Source organism: Acipenser ruthenus, chromosome 3 (assembly GCF_902713425.1).
Source record: "Acipenser ruthenus chromosome 3, fAciRut3.2 maternal haplotype, whole genome shotgun sequence".
Taxonomy (NCBI): domain Eukaryota; kingdom Metazoa; phylum Chordata; class Actinopteri; order Acipenseriformes; family Acipenseridae; genus Acipenser; species Acipenser ruthenus.
The window spans coordinates 97,012,992-97,035,292 of NC_081191.1; the positions used below are offsets into that span (position 1 = coordinate 97,012,992).

General features: G+C 37.7%; 1 protein-coding gene across 11 annotated transcripts in view; it reads left to right on the top strand.

The window, feature by feature from the left end:
* Positions 1-21,843, top strand: part of LOC117394826 (ATP-dependent 6-phosphofructokinase, platelet type-like) — a 43,834-nt gene extending 21,991 nt beyond the window's left edge. For 2 of the 11 annotated variants that reach the window (XM_033993444.3, XM_033993442.3), the window contains exons 13-23: positions 7,290-7,436; positions 8,720-8,790; positions 9,791-9,878; positions 10,781-10,933; positions 13,297-13,461; positions 14,075-14,136; positions 16,091-16,202; positions 16,711-16,810; positions 17,266-17,271; positions 18,961-19,066; positions 20,125-21,843. In XM_033993444.3, coding sequence (XP_033849335.1) covers positions 7,290-7,436; positions 8,720-8,790; positions 9,791-9,878; positions 10,781-10,933; positions 13,297-13,461; positions 14,075-14,136; positions 16,091-16,202; positions 16,711-16,810; positions 17,266-17,271; positions 18,961-19,066; positions 20,125-20,281 — 1,167 coding nt within the window. In that variant the 3' untranslated portion in view covers positions 20,282-21,843. Of the gene's footprint in view, positions 1-138; positions 157-7,289; positions 7,437-8,719; positions 8,791-9,790; positions 9,879-10,780; positions 10,934-12,362; positions 12,516-13,296; positions 13,462-14,074; positions 14,137-16,090; positions 16,203-16,710; positions 16,811-17,265; positions 17,272-18,960; positions 19,067-20,124 lie in introns of all 11 variants that reach the window. The other 9 variants (XM_033993450.3, XM_033993449.3, XM_033993448.3 and 6 more) reach the window with 7 other exon arrangements.
* The last annotated feature ends 458 nt before the right edge of the window (positions 21,844-22,301 follow it).

Genomic DNA, 22,301 nt, shown 5'->3' on the forward strand with positions numbered 1-22,301 from the left:
CAGAAACATCTTTGGATCCAAACATGAAAAAACGTTTACAGAATTTGTGTGACACATACCAAAAAACATGTTTGTGCCCATTTTGTGTCTGTCTGATACTAATAGAAGTGCAATGTTTCTGTTCTTTCTGCTTGACAGGACGATCCCTCATGTAGAGTACGTAATTCTTTGCACAATGGTTCAGCTTTAGACACCTAAGTAGACTTTAGTATGTTTTAAGAAATTAGCATCCCCACTGCATGACAGTACCCTGCTACTGCTGCTGCTGTGCTTTCATACAGCTTCAAGCCTTCATCAAAATACTGTATAAGCTTGATTCCAAACTGAAGTCTCAATAAGTATATACACATGTATGCTGCCCTGTGTTGCTCTTTACTGAGGTGAGAAGACAATTTTATTTAAAAAAATGTATGTACAAACACACATACTGTATAGAGGGTGTCTAGTCACTTGGCCATTGACAGTTCTCCTCAGGAATAGTCATTCACTGCAGACCAATAAATCCTGTTAGATATTAAGGAAAAGACGAGCAACAAGATTCTAGAACTACCATGATGAGCTACAGGGAGCACTGTTTCTGATCCCTATAAAGCATTGTTATAGCCACCATTCATGATGTGGAAGAGGTCATTTTAGTGACTTAAAAAGCAGCATGGCACCTGGTCTCCACAGCAACTGATGTTGTACCTCAACATTTTTTTTCTACCTTAGAAACTTGGCTAAGTGATTTTTAAGCCCTGTGTTTTTATTTTTTTGCATATATTTTTAAAGCACTATGGGGTAGATGTACTAAGATGGGCCAGTCACAGCGCAAACATACCAGAAAGTATAAATGTTGTCATATGTACTAAGAGAAAGTATGTTAATGAAGAGAGCCACATTATACCAAGTTAAATATTTGTTGCGTCATCTTAGCGAGATCTCTAGCATTGAGACTCGAATATTTTTCGAGTAATTTTTTTGAATAATGAAAGGCAGTTTAACCCTATGCGGACCTATGTCGGACCAAGTCCGACATTACAATTTTCCCTTTCCGGTCCAATGTCGGACCCTATCTCCAGAAAAAGCTGAGAAAACCATTCAATGGCCGAGTGAGACCGATAGGAGCCGAGAGAAGTCGAAAAAAAAAGGGGGGCGGATCTGAGCAATACACATAGCCCCGGCACCACAGAGATAACACAGACATAAACAAACAAGATAGCTGCTTCTACATCCAGCGCTCAAAGAATATCACAGACATTTGCAGAGCTTTTTGAGATGTTATAGTTATAAAATAATGACTTGGATTGCATTATTGAGGAGTTTGGTGATGATTTATCGGTATGTACGACTATGAAGAGGTATGTGAAAAATACATCGAACAAAGGGTTTGGGTGGGGCTGGAGATGCAGTACTGAGTGTCCTGTTGATATGCAGTGCCTTTTAAACCTGTTTTACTGTGAAAAAAATACTTTTAAACAGCGCATCTAAAATAAACTGCACGTGTGAAAATAAATTGGACCTGACGCGCTAAATAAATGGACCGCAAAGGGTTCACACCCAAATAAAAAATATCAGAAAGTTTTTCATAATCGCTAAACAGGAACATGTTTGTCCGACATAAGGAGGTGTCAGGTTTAAAAGAATACAATAAAATTGTACACACATACATTTATTGTGCTCAGTGGCAGATGTTGGACAAAGCTTATTTTTCTGCCTGAGTTTGCCACCATTAACCTTTGATCTGATATTGTCTTGTGGTGTGGATCAGTACGCCTTTTTAACCTGGTAACCAGTGCCATGGGAGGATGCTGTGGATGAGGCGCATGAAAGGAAGAAACTTCGATACGCTCAACTAACTGCTGAAGCGGAACAGTGAAGATGGAGAGTCCAGGTTTACCCAGTAGAGGTGGGTTGTCAAGGATTTGTGGCACATTCTTCAACCCGGTTTCTCAGAGACATCGGATTCAGTGTTCAAGAGTTGCGACGCATAGTGAAGAACTTATCTGAAGTAGCAGAGAGGAGCAGCAACTGGCTCTGGTTGAGATGAAAAGATTCTGGTTGGGGACCTCAAGCACAGTAAAAAACAACATAGATGTAAAGAAAGGTAAGTAAGCTGGGCTTAGCTGAGTGGGGGACGGAGGGGGGTGATGCTGGGATGCTAGAATCACTGTCAAGCCCTCTTAAGGTGTTGTGGGCTAGTCGGCGAAACACCAGGGATTGAAGGTGCCCACTTGAAGACCCCAGAGAAGTACCCTACTCAGCTCAGTCCAAACGGTTGTCAGGGAGGCTGCACTGTGGTTGATCCCTGGAGTCAGCATTGCAGCCGTTGTGTGTGCTGATGTGCCAGGGAGGCAGAATAGGCTGATCCCTGGAGCCAGCATTACACTTCAGCCATCAACACCAGGCAGAAGGATATCTACATCATCAGATGGAAGGAAACGCAAATGGATCACATTTGTTTACAGTAAAAGAAGCTGTGTCTTAGTTGGTGCTTACCTTGACGAGAGCTGAGTCCAATATCAGCATGAAGTTTTAACACTTACTCTCATGTAATGGAAATCGATCAAGGCTACACATTACATTATGTAAAAATATAAATCTGTATAGTAGGCCTATACAGTAGTAAAATCAAATGAATACTGTGGCAATGTGCTCCGCCCCTGTGTGCATTTCTGTGTTATATGTTGTATGTTGCATGTGTTAATGTTGGTGTATTGTAGTTGGTACACGGGATATAAACGGGTCAGTGTTTCACGTGTGATTTAAAATGTAATTGTATTTAGGCACAGGATTGCACATCACTTCACGTGCATTTAAAGTATTTAATATGTGAGCACGAGGTTGCACGTAATTAATTCACGTGCTGGGATTCAAGTGAATAATTAATTAGTAATTGAATCCCGGCACAACAGTATATATAGATGCATGTTTCATTCACTCGGGGTTGGGTGTTCGTGAGTGGAGAACGGGTGAGAGAGGAGGAGAACTAATGAGAAATTATTAGAAATAACAATTGTTACAGCGTGCTGGAAGTGCCAGCAAGGTACTTGTTTAAACGTTCGTCCACTTGTTTTGTGTGTTAGTCCGTTTTGTTTATATATTTATTTTGGCGTAAGTGCCGTGTCCTGTGTTTTTGTGTTCTCTTATTTTGTTTATTAAATGCTGAGCACAACCAAGTGCTCAGCTTCACCACCCTCACTGTCTCTGTCTGTTCTGTGTGTTACTTCCTGTTTCTGGTCTGACGTCACCCACTACAGCCGTCTTTGTGACAAATACCTAACGCACTTTCTTTTTACTTTAGCCTGTAGACTATCGGTAACACAAAATGTTTTCAAGGCTTTTTTTTTTCAAGGGAAAAATAGGTATTTGGGTGTTTGCCTCAAAAATTCATTGAGCACAACTGGCAACGCCCAAGAAAAAGCGGACTGGGAAATACTAGCAACAGCTGCCACAGCCCCCTGAAAGGACACAGAGTCAAGATAATGCAGGGTGGACAATAGTTCTCTGGGTGACAGACTCCAGGTCATATTTTAAAACAGACAGCAGCTCAAGAATTATATGGCTGCCGAGCCTGTCTGTGCTTAATTTGGTCTTCATTAAAATCACAGAGGGTAATGCGGGTAATACCCTTTCTGTTCTAATCCTACAAATCATTTGTTCTTGCTGAAGGCAATGGGGCAGTTTACAAGCAAAAACTGAAAAGCGTGACAACAGATCTCTCACGCTTTTTTGGTCATGACAGTTCTGCTTCCACGTTTACATGAGAGTTTATTTTAGAGAGAGAATTTAGTCTTCCAGATGCAAACAACCTCATTAATAATAAAATAATGGGAGGGTTTATTTAAATATCACCAAATGCGCTGAAAAGAGATGCTGCGCGATAAAGGATATCGTTAAAATAATGCATAGGGGTTTACATGAGGCTTTACGCGCTAGGCAGAGATGAAGAGAAGGTTACCCCCCATCTGTCTAGAATGCAATGGGCTTGCAGTTAAAACGGTTCATGCTGCCAAGAAGAAGAAAATAATAATAGTTATTACTATTATTGTTTAGAATTGGTTGTTCTAGAAATGGTAGAAGTAGCACGTGTACAAAAACCGACAGCACTCACCAATTCCCATTACTGCTTCTTAGGCTTCTGATGTCCTTTCACACACCCATATATATTAGTCTTAGCCAACTGCGTAACTGTTAATGTGCTAAACAAAAGGATTATGCGTTCAACAATCACACATACTGTATGCGTTAATGTGGAACAAATATATTAAAAACAACTCATGATGTGTTGGTTTCAAACACAGGTACTTTGTTGAAATATTAAAATTAATTATGCAGAAAATGTGGAGACACACAAACGCTGTTAATATAATAAATACATAATTTGTGTGTATTTGCTAATTAGTTATAAGGATATATAAAATCATAGGCCTACTTACAACGTAGTTGAGACAAAAATGGATGGATGGTGAAGACGCAGACAAACACTGGCTAGATTAAGTCTTGTATGGGAAGAACTCCTTCAGTCCCATGCAATGGGTTTGCAGGAAAGGAATCGTATTGTGCGCAAAAATTCGGCGTGCAACGCAACCACCTCTTGGTGCTGTTGATCAGACGATGCTCCTGGATCAGCAGCTACAGCGTTCAAACCAACTTTAATTTAAAGAAGAACAGTTGTGAATTGCTTCACAGCTTTTGTTTTACATGTGAATCCTAAGAATAATATGTGAAAAACAAAACATATCGCATATGCGCACACACTTAGCCCGATATGCGTAAAATGGCTTGATATCCCCAACTATTTGTTTTTTCACAAATTATTCTTAGGCTTCACATGTAAAACAGAAGCTGTGAAACAATTCACATTTGGAATCCTTTAAATTAAAGTTGGTTTGAGCGCTGTAGCTGCTGTGGTTGAGGAGATAAAGTTATTTTACGCGTGTCAGGTAGGCTGTGTGCGTATATGCAGTATGTTATTGTTTTTCACAATTTATTTGTTTGATTCACATGTAAAGGAGAGCTTGTGAAACAATTCACAATTGGTCTTCTTCACATTAAAGTTGGTTTGGACGTTCTAGCTACTGTGGTTGAGGAGATAAAGCCCTTTTACGCGTGGCTGAGGCTAAGTGTGCGTATGTGTGGTATGTTATTATTTTCCATAAATTATTCTTAGGATTCACATGTAAAACGGAGACTTTGAAACAATTCACAATTGGTCTCCTTTAAATTAAAGTTGGTTTGAGCACTCTAGCTTCTGTGGTTGGCGAGATGCAGCCATTTTCATTCATGTCGGGTTAGCTTGAGTCAAATATCAAACGAATATCAAACGTCAAGCTAACTTTACCGAGGTAGCATATTTTAGTTTAGAAAAGTAAATGATGGCTGGCGCAATTACCATATTGTATTGATGGGGCTGGTATTTCACAGGACGTCTGGAATGATGAGGATTCCAGCAAATGGTCCGATGCCACTGCCACTGGCCGGTCACCCATTAACCGGTGCATTTCCGAAATTGGGATCTCGAGCTTTGACTGCAGGACTGCAGTTTCTTGAATTTATCTCGTACCTGCAGGAGCGTTCTATTTATGCCAAGTTCAACCAAAGCACCGGTAATACTGGTGAAAATAGTGGCATTTCTTTGGCGAGGTAGATCCAGTTCATCCATAACCCCCAGGTCCGCAATAATGTGGAGGAGGGAACGAGTTTCCTCATCCATCCAGCGGAGCTGGTGTTGCTGCTGTCAGAAGGGGTGGAAGCTTGAAACATCCTGCGGGAAAAAAAGCTACATTATTTGTATTATTATTATTATGATAATAATGCTGGTCATAACGATCTAGTAGTTTTCATGCATCGTTCATAATACACTGAAATTAATAAATAATGGAATAAAATCAACATCTCTATATGCAATTTATATATAATTTAGCCGCGACCCTCATCAGGAGAAGTGGATTGATAATAATGGATGGATGGATATTTAACTGATTTGTATTAGTAAGACTGGGATAAGGAAAATCTTACTTACGCTACAGAGGAGGACAGAAAGACCGTATTCCAGAGAAGAGCGTTCTTTTACATAGGGGAAGTGGAGGAGGTATCGTGTTATTTCATGAAAGTCTATTGTTAAGTATTTTGCACGACTGTGGAGTTTGTTGCTTTGGGACTAATTAGGCCAATTAGCGCGCACTTTACTGTGCTTTACCAAAGTGTAATGTCACTGAAGTCACACACTTTTTTTGTCGTGCACTTTTGGAACGAGCACAATCATGCGTCATTTGCGCATGACACGTCATGAATGCACTATAGTAGCGCAATTAAAACTTGCATGTAAACACTGCCAATGTCTCCTTGCTGCAATCAGAGCAGCCATGATTAGGGAATACTGTTTTTCATACTGCCTTTTAAAGGTTTGCTAATTGCTACTATTTAAACTGCTTTTAAAAGTTCTTAACAAATTATGCAGGAACGCCCATAATTACATATTCATCTGTGGCTAAACTGCAAAGAAAAACTGTCTGCCGCAAAGCATTTCCTAAAAAATCACTAATAGCATTGCGCTTGTTTCGTATATATTTCACCCTAGACTTCCGACTCGTTTGCAATAATTGTGACAGCTGCAGCACTTTAGTACATCTACTCCTGTATGTTTTTATACAATCTCAGTGATTGTTTAAAAATATACTGGAACATGCCTGTAAATAAATGAATAGTAATAGTTGTAATTACCCATTAGTGTAACCTAGCAGATTTCACTACAATCATATGATCAATATGTTTGCAGCTATAACATGCTAAAGTGGCCTACCTACTTTATAATCACTCAAAATATTTGCTTTGGTTTTTCATTCCCTGTAGTGTAGTTCAGTGCCTTGCAATTAGTTATTAGGCCACTTAGTGATTCCTGAATCAGTGCAGCACTAACAAGAGAAGTTTCTAAATCTAGTGCATGTTAGTCTGATCCTGTTCAGCAAGCAGATTCATGCCTGGCACTAGTAAATCCCTAGCATTTTCCATCAGTATACCTACCTGAAAACTGTTACTTGCAATATGAATATGGAACAGTAGCATATCCACCCCTTCATTACTGTGTGCAGTGGAGTCTGTGACATAGACTGCATTTGAAAGCTGATTTAATTATTATGACTTTTAAACAAAATGTTCTTTTTCACGCCTCCTGACTTCTTGACCGCCCAGAACCTTGCTTTTTTTGTCTAATACATTATAAAATGTAACACTGTTCTATTGTCTCTAGTATTGAAGAACAGATTGAGGGATGTGCTGTAACTATTTACTTTGATTTGTACCTCCAGAGTAGCTTTAATGTGGCTGTCTTGAACGTGGGAGCCCCAGCTGCGGGCATGAATGCTGCAGTCCGCTCAGCTGTGAGGGTGGGCATCACTGAGGGGCACAAGATATTTGCTGTGAATGACGGGTTTGAAGGATTCGCTAAGGGGCAGGTTTGTATTCAGTTGTATGCGTGTGTGTTTTTTAAACCAATGCTTTAAAATCAAATTTCTTGCCTCTTGTTTGCATTATTAATATTGTTACTTGTCCCCTTTTTATTGTGCTGTGAACTGTTCTTGTTATGTTAATTTATGATAACAAATGTTTCAAATACAGCACTATAGAAAAACAGCCTGGTACCTCTGCTGTAGGTCACATGGTCTAATTACAGCTAAACCATGAGAGTAAGTTAGAATTACAACACATGAAGTGATTAAGCACTTGGAAGCAGCAGCAACTTTTCATCTATAGCATTGTATTAGAAATCACTGTGTATTCCAAATTGAAGTATAAAATACTTCAAGGAAAAGAACCATATGATCTTCAACAGAGAAGAGGGACCAGTGCAAATAAGAGGCATGACATTTGATTTTAAAACCTAGGGTAGAAATACTCTTAATTGTCCTGACAAAGAGATTATTTTTTAAACATTCAGCGCATACACAAATCAGATAAAACCACCTGACTTAAAGCAATGTATTATGCAAATTATCAGAGTGGGGGAGATTAATGTGACCTTGTCTATGCTGATGACAGTACACTGGGCATGTTGCCCTTATTGCAGTAAGACGGGAAGTATTTGATGATAAGCACATAACATAAGTAACTGACAGATTACTGCAAACCAATTACATGCCAGCAAGTTCCTTTTATAGCACAGTCCTAGCTATGACATACTTCACTGACCTTCCTGTAATCTACTGCTGCGTAGGTGAATGAACATTAAGTTGAGTTCATTGATTGAAATCCTGAATTCAGCAGCAGATGATTGTTTTAAATCTTAAAGATGATAGCAGCCATGAAGAGAGTTGAGTGTTCTATATTGAGACAGTACAAAATACTGGAAGAAACAAAACATTAAATCAGAGATTGAAAAATAAAATGTGGTGACATTATCGAGTGTAATGAGGCGTTTTGTTTTACTAATATCTTTATTAACTGCTTTGAGATTTTCATACATCAAAGGAACAAAAGCGTAAAATTCATAAGCCTAATGTGTATTGTAATGTGTTAGAAGTTATGTTGTAATTGTCAGCAGATTACAGCTGCCAGGGGTCTGTATTGAATACAGCAGAGTGTGAGAATACCTGCTTGGAATTCATATTCTCTTTTATTCTAGGTATATTCTAACTAATTTCCATCTTTTTAACTGTGTTAAACCTTATCAGTATGTAAGTATTAACACACCAGAAGTACTGAGACAACCCACATTGTTTTCTATTTTTTTATCCAATAGATTAAGGAGATCAAGTGGGGGGATGTTGGTGGCTGGACTGGCCAAGGTGGTTCCCTTTTAGGCACAAAACGGTAAAGTCTCACTTGTGATAACTTTTTAAAATAATTACAATATACAGAGTTGCACCTTCATTAAGTGCTATACTAGTCAAACACATAGGCTGCGTGATGTAACTTTGTACACAAGTATGATAGATTCTGTTCATACTCAGTAAAACACTTGCACCCCAAATTAGCTTTAATGTAGCTCAACACCTTAGATGTAGCAGTATAATGTTCTTTTCTTAAAGCAGATGTGGTGTGATACAACAGACTTTGCCCACATAACTGCATAAAGGACAGTGCAAGTAACAGGTAACACTGAAGGAAGGAACTAACCACAAAGCCATGTTGACCACTTTCCCTATTGCATATGACGTGCCCTAAAACTGACCTGCTGCATCTACTGCACAGCTAGGACCAAACGTTTAGCATCCCCCTATAGAATAAACTACTTTTGCTTCATAAAATCAAATGAAACCTGATGAATAATGTTATGTTAACATATTGAATTACATACCGCTTTGTAGTTTCCCATATACTTAATGAAAACCTGACATAAATTGAAAAATGGGACATTTTGAAATCTAACATGAAATACTGTACTACTATTATGGCTTCCGGTAGACTTTTTCAATATCATTTTGTAGTTTCTTTGATTACATGATGGTAAATAAAATATCTAAATTATGTTCATATAGTTTAAAAAAAAAAAAAAAAAAAAAAGATGTCTCAATCCCAAAAGTCTAGGTGATGCAAAACTTTTGGCCATAGCTGTACTGTACACTAAGCGTGGGGTCCTACGGTTATTGGTACATATAACTGAACCCAAGTTTATATTTATGGAAGCCAAGGATTAATATTAGTTTCTACACCTCTGAAAATCCTATAGACCAATGTAAACAAATCAGCCCTGTCTGTTTTTTTGTCTCGTCAGTTTCTATCGTGTATAATAATAAAGCGATGGTCACCAGAAATGTTTCCGTAGTTTCATTCTTATTTATATTACTGGAATCCCCCTTTCAATTTTTAGAACTCTTCCAGCAAAGCACCTGGAGAAAATCGCAGAGCAAATGAAAGCAAATCAAATAAATGCATTGCTGGTGATTGGTGGATTTGAGGTATGCATTTTCCATGTTATTACAGTAGTTGTAAAGATTGGAGTACGGTAAAGGAAATTATGATAACTACAATATTATAAGAATGATGAATATATAAACTTAAATGGTTTATTAAAATTATTCCAATTTAAGCAACACTTACTGGCGTTAGGGTGTTCTTCCAACAAACATAAAAAAAACGCCCACTGATACTAATAATATGTAGCAAAATACTTGTAATCAGCATGCTTCTGTTTTATATATAAATAGACATTGGACATCTTTAATGAATGTTGTATAGTACAGTAATGTTAAACATGGCAAATCCTTTTCATTGCTTACATCTCACTTCTATACCTTATCATTGTTCTGTATTTTCAATTGCTCTACCTGTTTAAAATTTTTACATTAATGTCACAATTATAAATGACTTGTATAATACCATAATTTGTTCTTCCACCAGCAATATAGCTACATGGATAATGAAACCATGCCATTGAATATGACACATGTAGAAAAAGAATGATCAATACAGTGTCTATGGGGATGGCATTGTTTCCTGACAGCAGTCGAAGATTGAGTTCTGTTTATACAATCTAGTGAAATGAAAGCAGCATTACACTCCAAATTGAATTAACTACTACAAAGTTCACATATAAATACTAAACGAAAATGTCTGTTAATGTTGGCAGAAGGGTATCATTATTATTTTGTATTTGTTTTACTTCCTGTCATATTTTTTTAATACATGCATTTTGTTGTTTTTTAAAATGTTTTAGTAAATGTTGAGTGGTACCTCTCTGTGTCATCCTGTCCGTTGTGATAAAAATGGCTCTCCCTCTGGCTCCTGCCATGTCTCTGCCAGTAACTCCAGTCATTTAAAGTGTCATTTTTCACATCACTGACCTGGCTCTGCCCTGCAGGCCTACCTGGGACTCGTGGAATTGTTAGCTGCACGTGGGAAATATGACGAGTTCTGTGTCCCCATCGTTATGGTTCCTGCTACTGTCTCCAACAATGTACCGGGTTCAGATTTCAGCATTGGTGCAGATACAGCTCTGAACGCTATTACTGATGTAAGTCTGTCTGGGAAGGTGTGCATACTGACACAGCCACTAAACCAGACTGGGGTCACTGCAACTCACCCTTTTATTTACCAGCATCACTATCAGCTCTCTCTCCCTGAGACCATTTGCAAGTCAGCCTGACAGGGACCAAAGTGATGTCACTGAACTTAACTTGTATACACTAGTATTTCAGCACAAATGTTGCAAAGCAAAGATGTCAGAATAAATCTATGAAATGTATGCTAATGTATTGACGTGGTGAAGCTGGTAAAGAAAAGTTCAGTTGTCAGTGTCAGGTAAGTTGCGATTGAGGCATGCAGTGGAGTCGCACGTTCTGTTCCTCAATGTTGGCTTGCCTGCACCTGACTTGTTTCATAACAAAGGTCTGTGGTCAGCATAAGGATTTAACTCAACATATTCCTCTGCTCGTTTACAATTATTAACACTTTGCATGAATTCTTTCTACTTCAGCAACTTTTTGAAAGGCAATTAAATTAAGAACTCCTTTATCATGCATGCCTTGCAACTAACAATAGGACTGTGGACAAGGATGACTTATGTATTCAAATGAAATGTACAGATTTTCTGTAAAAATCCAGCATTTTAAGAATACTTAAGAGCATTCCTTTGGTTATTATACATGCCTTTTAAATTTAGGAGTGTCAGGAGTTTAATTTGGATCTTTTTAAACAAAGATGAAGAAAATTTGGATCTTTGTTGCAAATGTGTGTTATGTGACCACCATCAAGGGCAATTTCTAGTCTTTCTAGCGATCCAAGGAGTGGTTTCCTTTCTCAGCTCTAGCTGGTTGTGTCTCCCGGTGATCGGAAGCACGATTGTTCAGTTATTATAAACAATTAATGAACTCTGAAAGGTGACAAAATAAGTCTCCTTATCTAGAATTGTGTAGTCCAGAATCATGTTTGTACTGGCTAATGACTGGCTTAGGATCAGACTCAGTGAGAACCCTTTGAGGTCACTAAAGAAAAGACAGTAAGGCGAAGCACATCTTCTGTGGTAAGTAATACAGTGGGGTTTTTTTGTACATGTTTTCTGCCATATAACAGATTCAGGGTACAGTGAATTGTTGCCTTAACTTATGCTTGACCACCTTCCAACCTTTCCCACCTGTCTTTATTGTGTGGGCATGCCATTAACTAACCAGTACCTGTGCTTACCAGTCATAGTCTTCACTTCAGTCTGTGAATGTGCCAATGTGAGCCCCCAGTGCAATGTGACAAAGCTTTGCTTCAAACATTACACGCCTTGCATAAATGTCTTTGCCCAGCATTCTTAGTCTCCTTTTTGCCAATGGGAAGCCAAACCTCTTGTCACACGGAAAGAGCCGCAAGCAGGGTACATATTCAAAATAATATGTATGTGTCACAATAAGGTGATGCTTTCCAATGGATCTAATGCATTTATACTGCTGCTTCAGGCATTTGAGTGTTTGCTGCAATTAACTGAGGCACGTTCCCGCTATGAGGAGTTTTGCATCCCTATGTGTGTGCTGCCTGCTACCATTAGTAACAATGTGCCAGGCACTGATTTAACTATTGGTGCTGACACTTCAGTCAATGCCATTGTGCAGGTAAGGCAGACCTTTCACCTAGTACCTATTTTTCTGTATACTAAACATGTTTCTGTACATGTTGTATTATTTACTGTAAGAGATAACATTGCATTATTTTAGAAGTACCCGCATTTTCAATATGGAAATTAGTATACAAAATTTATGTGCAGTAGAACGTCATGGAGTAGAAATATGATTGGATAAACACAATGCTAGTAAATAAATGCTGTATAGAAATAGAACAGCATATACATACAGTAGTATATGAATACAACAGCTATTACTGGCTTCAGGCTTTCTGTAACATTCTGTGTGCCTAAATGGCATTAGTTTCTTGGTCCCTGATAATGAACTGGGAAAACTGCTCTGTATTTACTGTAACAGATGCAACAAATAATTGTAGAATTTGATTTGCACACAACAACCGAGTTAGGTAATGAACTGACTTAACCGGTACCAGTATCATAGTGGTATTCTTATACTGGTAACTGATCATACTGGTATTCTTATACTGGTAACTGATCATACTGGTATTCTTATGCAGTTGAAACTGGTGAATACTGGTATTGTATGTCACATCAGTAATCATTTACATTTTTTAAATGGTGTGCGTTTAGCTTTAACCCAGTGTCCTTAAATGTTGCTAGAGTTAATAGCTTTATTTCCTGAGTTGAGACCTAGAAGCACCTGAAATGGTAACATAAACACCAGACATTTGTACATATTTATATGAATTGATTTCAGTTTTGTTTAGAGAAAATGCTCTTTTTCTTTTAACGACACTCTGTTTCTGTGTTAGACCTGTGACCGCATCAAGCAGTCAGCCAGTGGGACGAAGCGTCGTGTGTTTATCATTGAGACAATGGGCGGATACTGTGGTTACCTGGCCAGTGTGGGGGGTCTGGCTGCAGGGGCTGATGCAGCCTATATATTTGAAGAGCCCTTTGATATTCGAGACCTTCAGGTATGTTTTTGATTAAATTCTTATTCTTTTTTACCATTAAAATAAAATAAATGAAAATGATTTCCCAGCAAATACCAGTGGAGGGACTCAATATCACTTTTAGGTAGAGGTCTTGCTCCTGGGTTAAGGGCCTTTTCAAGTAGAATGCAGGGACACGCTGGAAAAAACATTGTATGAAAAATAAATAGCTGACCCAATTCTTGGGATTCAACAAGTTATTATTAGAAAGAAAAAAAATCCATTCAAGCTCTGTTCCGCCAGCCTAAATTTGACACCATTGTCATCATTGTTCAGATGCTCGGATAATTGAACACTAGGAGCTAAAATAGAATCTAGGCATGTCTTTTTGAATGTCAGCCCATGGCCAAGTTATTTAAACAGTAGCGAATCCTAGGTTTGGATTTAATGCTCAAACTATATTTAATGCAATCTCTACGTTTTAATTATTTTCCATTACTTTTAAAGCAACAGGGAGATTCAGATGTGTGCAGATGTTCTGGATTTAATTAGCATTGCACAATACTCAGTTGTGTAAGGCGCAGTCCATTTACAACGTTGCAGATCTTAAGGAACAAGAATAGTTTATTAACCAATATTTACATTTGCATTTCAGGCAAATGTGGAGCACTTGACAGCGAAGATGAAAACAAGCATCCAGCGAGGTTTGGTGCTCAGGTGAGCAGATATACTGCATATGTTTGTATTTTTGTTTACGACTGTAAGTCGCTAGCGTCTGCTAAGAAATAAATAATAATAATAATAATAATAATATCATCCTGTAGTGAATTAGGTATACAATTTATTTGAATATAAATTAGTCTCTAGACGCCCTGTTTAAGAACGTTCATATTTAAGTTTGGGATCATGTAGAACTCGGATTCCCTTAGACAATAACGGACATTCACACAACGTGTCAGAAATATAAAACAATAGTTTATTTAAGAAAACTATTGTTGCACAGATAGGAAAGGCTATTGGTTAGAGATATGCATGAATAGTATACAGTTCATTGATCGCATAGTCAAACGATTACAACAACCATAACATCATTAGCATACATGGTTAATATACTAATATTAAATATGGCTGATCACATAGTGTCTACTTTGCATTAGTATTTTCAATCCAACATTCCAGAATCCAACATTCCAGTACCTAATTCAGCAAATTAGTTGTACCGTGTTAATTTAGTTTAGACGTGATGTTCCAAACTAATATGTTATCAACCTCAATTGATTATATATTCAAATTAACTCAGAAATGGGGCAATGATCAAATTCTCTGCATTTACGAGGCAACTCCTTTGAGTTGCACATTTCAACAAACAAAATACATTTCTTACACACTCTAAAACAGGAAGTAATAATCTATTCTGAGAACAGTTTATCCACTTAACTTGATAGCATTTGTTTCAGTTACTTTCTCGAGTCATAAAGTAATTATTAGATATGTTGAATACCTATCGATTTCCATATAAAGAAGTCAATCTCTGTTGATGAACACTGCAGCTCTTTGGTTCTGAAGTCCCAATGAAAGAAGATGGTACTTTGCTTGAAGTACGCATTGTTGATCTCCATGTCTAGCAGCATCATAGTTGTTGGCAGTTTTCCAACTGGAAATAGTTCCGTTGATCAGACGTAACTCAGTTCAGATAGTGCGTTGCAATTGAAAAATTATGTAGTTCGTAGAAGTGTTCTCGTTGCAATTCTTCTGTACGGCTAGTACATGACCTTAGCTGCTGGCTATGCTTCCATTTACTGTTTCAGTCTCTTCTAGGGCAAAGAGCTACAGCTCTCTTCAAAGCTGATTTTAGCCATTCTTCAGAACATTGGTTCTTTCTTGCCTTCCGTGAATTCAAGCACTTATGCTCCCATGATTCAGAAACTTTCTTCAGAGCAGTTTAGCTTCCATTTCGTTCCTCTGAACTCCAAGCCACTTCTAGTGGATGAAGCTCACTTCTTTCTCTTGTCTGGAGCGCTGTTCCTTCTCTGGAGCACACTTCTAGTGTGAGGAGCTCATGGGAAGCTCGTATGGGAAGCAAGCACGGGAAGCTCTCTCATGGGCAAACCCCAGCGTTTCTGAAAGTCGCGTGGCTGGTTCTGTTGTCCTGACTTCCACCCTGTGATTGGTTAGTTTGGTTATTTTGGGCTGTGCCCAAGTCCACGTGAGGTGTTTCTCATTGGTTGTTCTCGATCAAGGACAGCCCATTGTTCTCAATTGGTCCGTGGCTTCGCCCCCTGTTGACTGTATTTGTCTGTTCTTTGTCCGAGGTGTCAAAGCATACTTAAAACTGCCTGGCTTGCCTTCTGCAAGATACTGCTGGCGCCTAAATGATTCATTCAGTGAGAGAAAAAGATAGAACACTTGCCCAGCAGTTAGTTTACAACTCTTTCTAAAAGGATTATTTTTCAATGGGGGAGTTTGTGAGCAGAAACCGAGTAGACATAGAGAACGGCTTAAGACCCCCCCTTTGTATATTTCAATTCTGTTAATTTCATACACCGAATGATATTATGACCCACTCTGACGCTACAATCCAAAAAATGTTTTGTCTGACAGTATTTTGGCAAGTTTGTTCCTAAAAAACGCTATCTTGTTTAAGTCATGTGTATTCCCAATTGTTTTGCAGAAACGAGAATTCCAATGAGAACTACACAACTGACTTCATCTATCAGCTCTATTCTGAGGAAGGGAAGGGTGTGTTTGACTGCAGGAAGAATGTTCTTGGTCACATGCAGCAGGTATGTAAGAACCTCCCATTCCCGTTTAGGCATTACACTTTATAAATCAAGAAGACTACACATGTGCATATTAGGATTAAATATGTGAAAATCTTAAAGGTGGTGTTGTGGAAAACAAAGCATTTCATTGTTTCAGTTCATAATGTTTGTGGTAATTAAAGATCAATAAATACCTTCAAATACTCCAGAGGTCAATGTCATTCAATCGTTTGTGCAGTTGGCCAATAGATTCAATAGCTTATGTGCTAAATAACTTTTAATTGTGGTACCACATTACTTCAGATAGTAATTTATTGTTTTGACCAAACTAAAATAAATTTAAACAAACCATACTATACTTGTTGAGCCTGAGGTTACTGATGGGCCAGTATAACAACACTGGAGAATCACAAAAGTCACACCGTTATTTTACTACAATCAAGTTAGACATTACCTCAAAGCTACTCTTGTGACTTAAATGTGTCTGTCTTCTTTTTTAATATGTATTCCATAAATCCTATTCTTACAGGGCGGTGCACCTTCTCCATTTGACAGAAACTTTGGAACAAAGATAGCAGCTAAAGCTATGCTATGGATTTCTCGGAAACTCAAAGAGACCTACAGAAAAGGTACAGTGTTTGTATTGACTCAGAGGAGGTGGAGCAAGTATTGTGCAAGTATTTCACAACACATTAAACACTGCAAGCTATTATCATGCAATACTGCTCACTTGTGTTTCAGTGACTGGATACACACTTGACACATTACATCATGTGTGCATGATTAAACCCAAGGAATAGTTTTATGACATGTCAAATTATTTATATATGTATATGATTTATGCAAATGCTTAATAACGTGCTTTGCTGGATTTACTGTATGTTATGTGTGTGTTGTTATTTGCTATCTACTGTATATATTTGCTGTATCTTATACTAACTAGGAGTTACCAGGAAGTAGTTTTAACCCACGTTGTCACAAATTAATTTGTAGATGTTTTCCACTGTAACTGAGGCTGTAGTTAAATCTGCTCTTCCTTTTTATTTTGTCTCGTTTTCGTTGCGGTCTGCATGGATTGCCTTAGATGAAGGTAAATTGTTTCATTTATTGCTGCTAGGGTTGAGGGATTAAATATTACCAATAATAACTGTATTTGTGAAATGTGAAATATATCCATTGCTGTGTAATATGTAGTTCCCCATGAAAATGATCAATTTTGTAAAGAATAGTGTAAATATACATATTGCATCAAAGATACAACATTTGTCTGCTAAAGCTCACTCTGTCCAGTACAAGAAGGGGGGCATTTCATGTGTCTTGTTATTTTTACATTTATTTATGTTTTTATTTTGTTTGATAATGGTGAAAATAGAATGTCTTTAAAAGGTGGACATAAAAACTAAATATTCTACAATGTTTTTAATTGTGAAATATATTGAAATACCTATTTTTACACTGGGAAATGCAGTGACATTTATTACCGTGAAAAAAATACAGCGCTAATAATATTGATATTCATCCAATTTAATGATATGTGTAAAAAACTGTATTTATTAAAAACATGTTTCATTTTAATATAAATGATTTAGAAATCATATTACATCCCGTTAACGGTAAGCATCCTTGTATTAAACTAATAACTAGGGGTGGGCACCAGTATCGATATTGTTCGATATCGCTAATAATTTCCATATCGCGATATCGTGGTATTTAAAAAAAATTCAGGTAGGCTCGCACAGACATACTTTTTATTGCTAATACTGCTAAAAATACTGACGCAGATAATCAAGCTCAATTTATATTAAGATACAACAAACCCTGTACATACCAATCACTGTCAGTCTCGTAGGCAAACACCTCACACTAAAGTATTATTTAACCATTTTATTCCATTGATTGGCATTTTTTTTTCTTCTTCTTTTTCTTCTAAGAACCCGAACAAATGTATTTCCAACATTCAATAGCTATAAATCAAGAAAAACAACAAATCCACTACTTGTGTACCCTCTCTCGTGTGCTCTACTCCCGTTTCTTCATCTGTTTCCTCTCACTGGCCAATCCCTTACCGGAAACTATGTCCTGTTTTCAAAAAGCATCAACTAATTAAGAAACAGGATTGTCTTTTTTAAAGGTATACACACCTAAAAACAAACAACACAAAAAACCCATAATAAACAGGAAAAAGGGCTTAAATAATCTAATCTAATATATATATATATATATATATATATATATATATATATATTTATTTTTATTTTTTTTCTTCCATTCAGAATTTACTTACAAGATACCAAATGCTATTTGCATGCTGCATTAAGCACTCTTGGGATTATTTTGAGATATGCGCTTGCGTCAGTGATTCATTGCATTGATTCATATATATATATATATATATATATATATATATATATATATATTTAACACTGTAATTCCATCTCGGTACGTTACAGTGCTGCATTCCAAGCTTTTCAACATGTGACTGCATTTTAGCCTCTCAATTTAAAATGAAGTTCTTTATCTATATAGCCAGTTTCATGTTTGTTGTTAATTGATTGAACAGACTGTTGAAAGTCTTTAAATTGCTCGCTGTCAATGGAGGAATACATTTGTTTGCCAGTTCTACACAACAGATAGATTCAGTGTTAATATTAGCATGTTGTACTGCACTGTATCTGGTAACCTAAGTGGTTTACTTGATAGTTGTACAGTGCCTTGAAATGTTTTGCTGAACTGTACTGTCTTGGGTATTTGTTTTACTAATGGTGTTGTGTCCTTGCAGGAAAAGTTTTCGCTAATACTGATGATACGGCTTGTCTGTTGGGAATGCGCCGTCGTGCTCTTGTCTTCCAACCAGTTGTCGAGCTCAAGAATGAGACAGATTTTGTGTAAGTGTCTTAAGCCCGAGACAGACAGGCGTGGCGTGGCACCGCTGGGCATTTTCATGGTGCGGTACCGCTAGTCTGCACCCGGACACACAGGAGCGGCATGCACTACGCGACTGACTTTTCTCACACTATAGAAAAATGTAATGGTCCAATACAGTAGTTGTCAGTACCATGCCGTAGGCTATTGTACTCGAATATAATTTACATATATGGCCAAAAGTTTTGCATCACCTAGTAGAATATTAGGATGCAGACATAATTTAAAAAAAAACCTCTATGAACATAATTTTGTTATTTTATTTAACATCATGCAATCTGAGAAACTACAAAATGGCATCTCAAGTCTGCCGGAAACTACAATAGTAGTACAGTATTTCATGTTAGATTTCAAAATGTCACATTTTTCAATTTTTGGAAAACTACAAAGCGATGTGTAATTTCAATATGTCAATGTAACATTATTAATTCTATAGGGCATGATGCAAAACTTTTGGCCATAGCTGTAATGCCCCCCATATAATCTACTAAATAAAAACACTGGTTTGTTTTTCAGCTTTATTTTTCTGTTGTCTGTATGCAGGTGTATGAAATGAACAATCTGAGCTTAGCAAAGAAACATACAATACATTGCTGACAGCAAGTAGCCTACTACTAAAGTGATAGAAAATATATAATTTTACAGCTAGTTATTTAGTAAAAATAGTAGTGAACTACAGAAATAATAAAAAAAAAGCCAGGAAGGATGCTTATCAGGGGTGATGTATATAATACTGACTTGCCTGTTCTTTTCTGAAATATGGGAGAGATCAAAGACTTCAGGGTGCTTGGACACCTCAGTAGACAGCAGTTTAATTCATGATTTTTCCTGGCAAGCACGTGTTGTCAACACGTTAAGCTTTAGAAATGTTAAGCTTTAGATGATATAAATCGAAAGTTGTACATGTGCTAGAATTAGACATGTTATATTTTCAAAGCGCACTTTGTAAAACAGTATGCTGTTCTGTTTTTTTTGTTGTTGCAAATAAGACTTGTAAGAGTCTTCTCTGTTTTGTCACCAGTCACAGAATTCCAAAAGAGCAGTGGTGGCTGAAACTCCGCCCACTGATGAAGATCCTGGCGAAGTACAAGACCAGCTTGGATGTCTCGGAGTCTGGTCAGCTGGAACATGTGGTACGCCATCGTCGGCCAATAGAGTCTGAAGGTGTACCTGCCTAAATGGATGGACCACAAGCATTTACTTTAGATCTCTTTTAGCATCAACTTTGCAAGAGCGTTAAAAAAAACTAAATAGCTTTTAACGGTTAATGTACCAGCACTTTATCCTCCTCAGACTCAAGGGTCCCGGTAATTCTTTTTTATTTATTTTTTTTAATAAATGATATTTTCTTGACCTTAAGCTGTATGTGAGTTTAAAGATAAGGGTCACTAAATTTCTACATTCATTTTTTGGGGCCAGACATCCCTTTAAATCAGGGGTAGGTAACCTTGGCTCTTCCAATCTATTCCACTGCAGAACTTTGTTCCAACCAGACCCTAATTATTTAATTGACCCTGTTGGAGGTAGTACTGTAGTGAGATGGATTGAAACAGCCAAGGTTGCCTACCCATGATTTAAAGTGATAAGCTGGTCATACTTTAGTGCCGGGCTACTCAACCCTGGTCCCAATAAGCACTTAATTGGTCCAATTAAGTAATTTAGGTTACAGTAGAAACAAAAACCATGAGGGGCAGAGTCCCCCCAGGACCAGGGTTGAGTAGCCCTGCTTTAGTGTTTCCAAAGATTAACAAAAAAACTGTTTAATACAATATAAACCACACTAGGAGGTTCTGTAAAGGCTGCATTTAAATGCATTTTAGGTTCCAGCACCTAAAAACCTAGTTTATGATTTATACTGAAAATTCAAACATCCACTTAAATTGATACAGGGACTGAGGAGGATATGGGATACAAAGGTTCCAGTTTTCATTTTATTCTCTATCCTGTTATAAAACAAATGTAGACATACCAGGAACTAGTTTGATAAACTTTCATTTACAAGATGTTCTTCACTGCTTGCCAGTGCAGAAAAGCACTTGCTTTATTCCACTTGTGTCATTTTGAATATCCATGTAATTGCACTTTGTACCAGATGTTAGTTTGTGTGATGTATTAGTGACACCAGTACAATAATACAGCTGCAAACTTGTTTAAAATCTTGTGTTGAGTGTGTATGTGTTCCATTTTCTACGTATCGTGCAATAGTATTTAATTAGAATGCGTTTAATATTGCTACCTTAAGGAAATGGTCCAGATTCATCTAGATACTGATACCAAAGTTGAATTTGTGGTAAATTGATTTTGTCACAATGTACAAGGTCATACAGTATAATGATCCACTTGTAGAAACTTTCCCAAGGTCACACCTCTTATTAATACAGTAATCCGTCGCGTGTCTGCCCGTCAGAGGTTTTGTACACTGTGTTGTATGTGCTCCGTGCGCAACCATTGCTGGAAGTGTCACGTGAGCTGTTCAGTGTGTTGACTTGATATGTAAATAAATCCTGTTGTCCTGCGGTGGGTGTATCAACTTCCGTCTCGCTCTCCTGCCTGTCACTCAGCAGCGAGCACACGCGTCCACACGGCAGACGGCTACTCTGTCACAAGCATTAATACCGTTCATCTTTCTAAACAAGGGATTTAGGGGAGTTCCCTTATAAAAGCTAAAACTCAAAACAAAATTGTGTGAATATAATGTACCGCTGTCCCTTTTCTTTGAATAAAGTCACTGACAAGGTGAGTGTCTTTTATTTATTAACCACAAACAACTGTAGCTGGCTTCCAATCCCACACTGTAGGCAGGTACTGTTTCTCACTCAAAAAACTGTCACACACTGTCACGGCTCCTCCTCCACCATTCACACGCGGAGCCGCGCAATCTAACTAACCCCATTCACTCCCAGCTGCGCACACACACTCGCATGCATACCAGTTTAACAATACCCACAACACATAACAACCACAGCAGCGGGTCTTCTGAGCCCCCACTTGTCCGGGTCGCTACAATAATAATTGTTACAGCTGTGTATAATGGTATTTAAAACAGGATTCATTTATCCGCCTTTTTACATATCCGCCCTTACTCTGGTCCCACGGCAGGCGGATATGCGACGGGTTACTGTATATCATGGCACATACTGTACTGTGTAACCACCCTCTGTAATACAACCATATTGTTAATTCATTTTGTTGACAGTG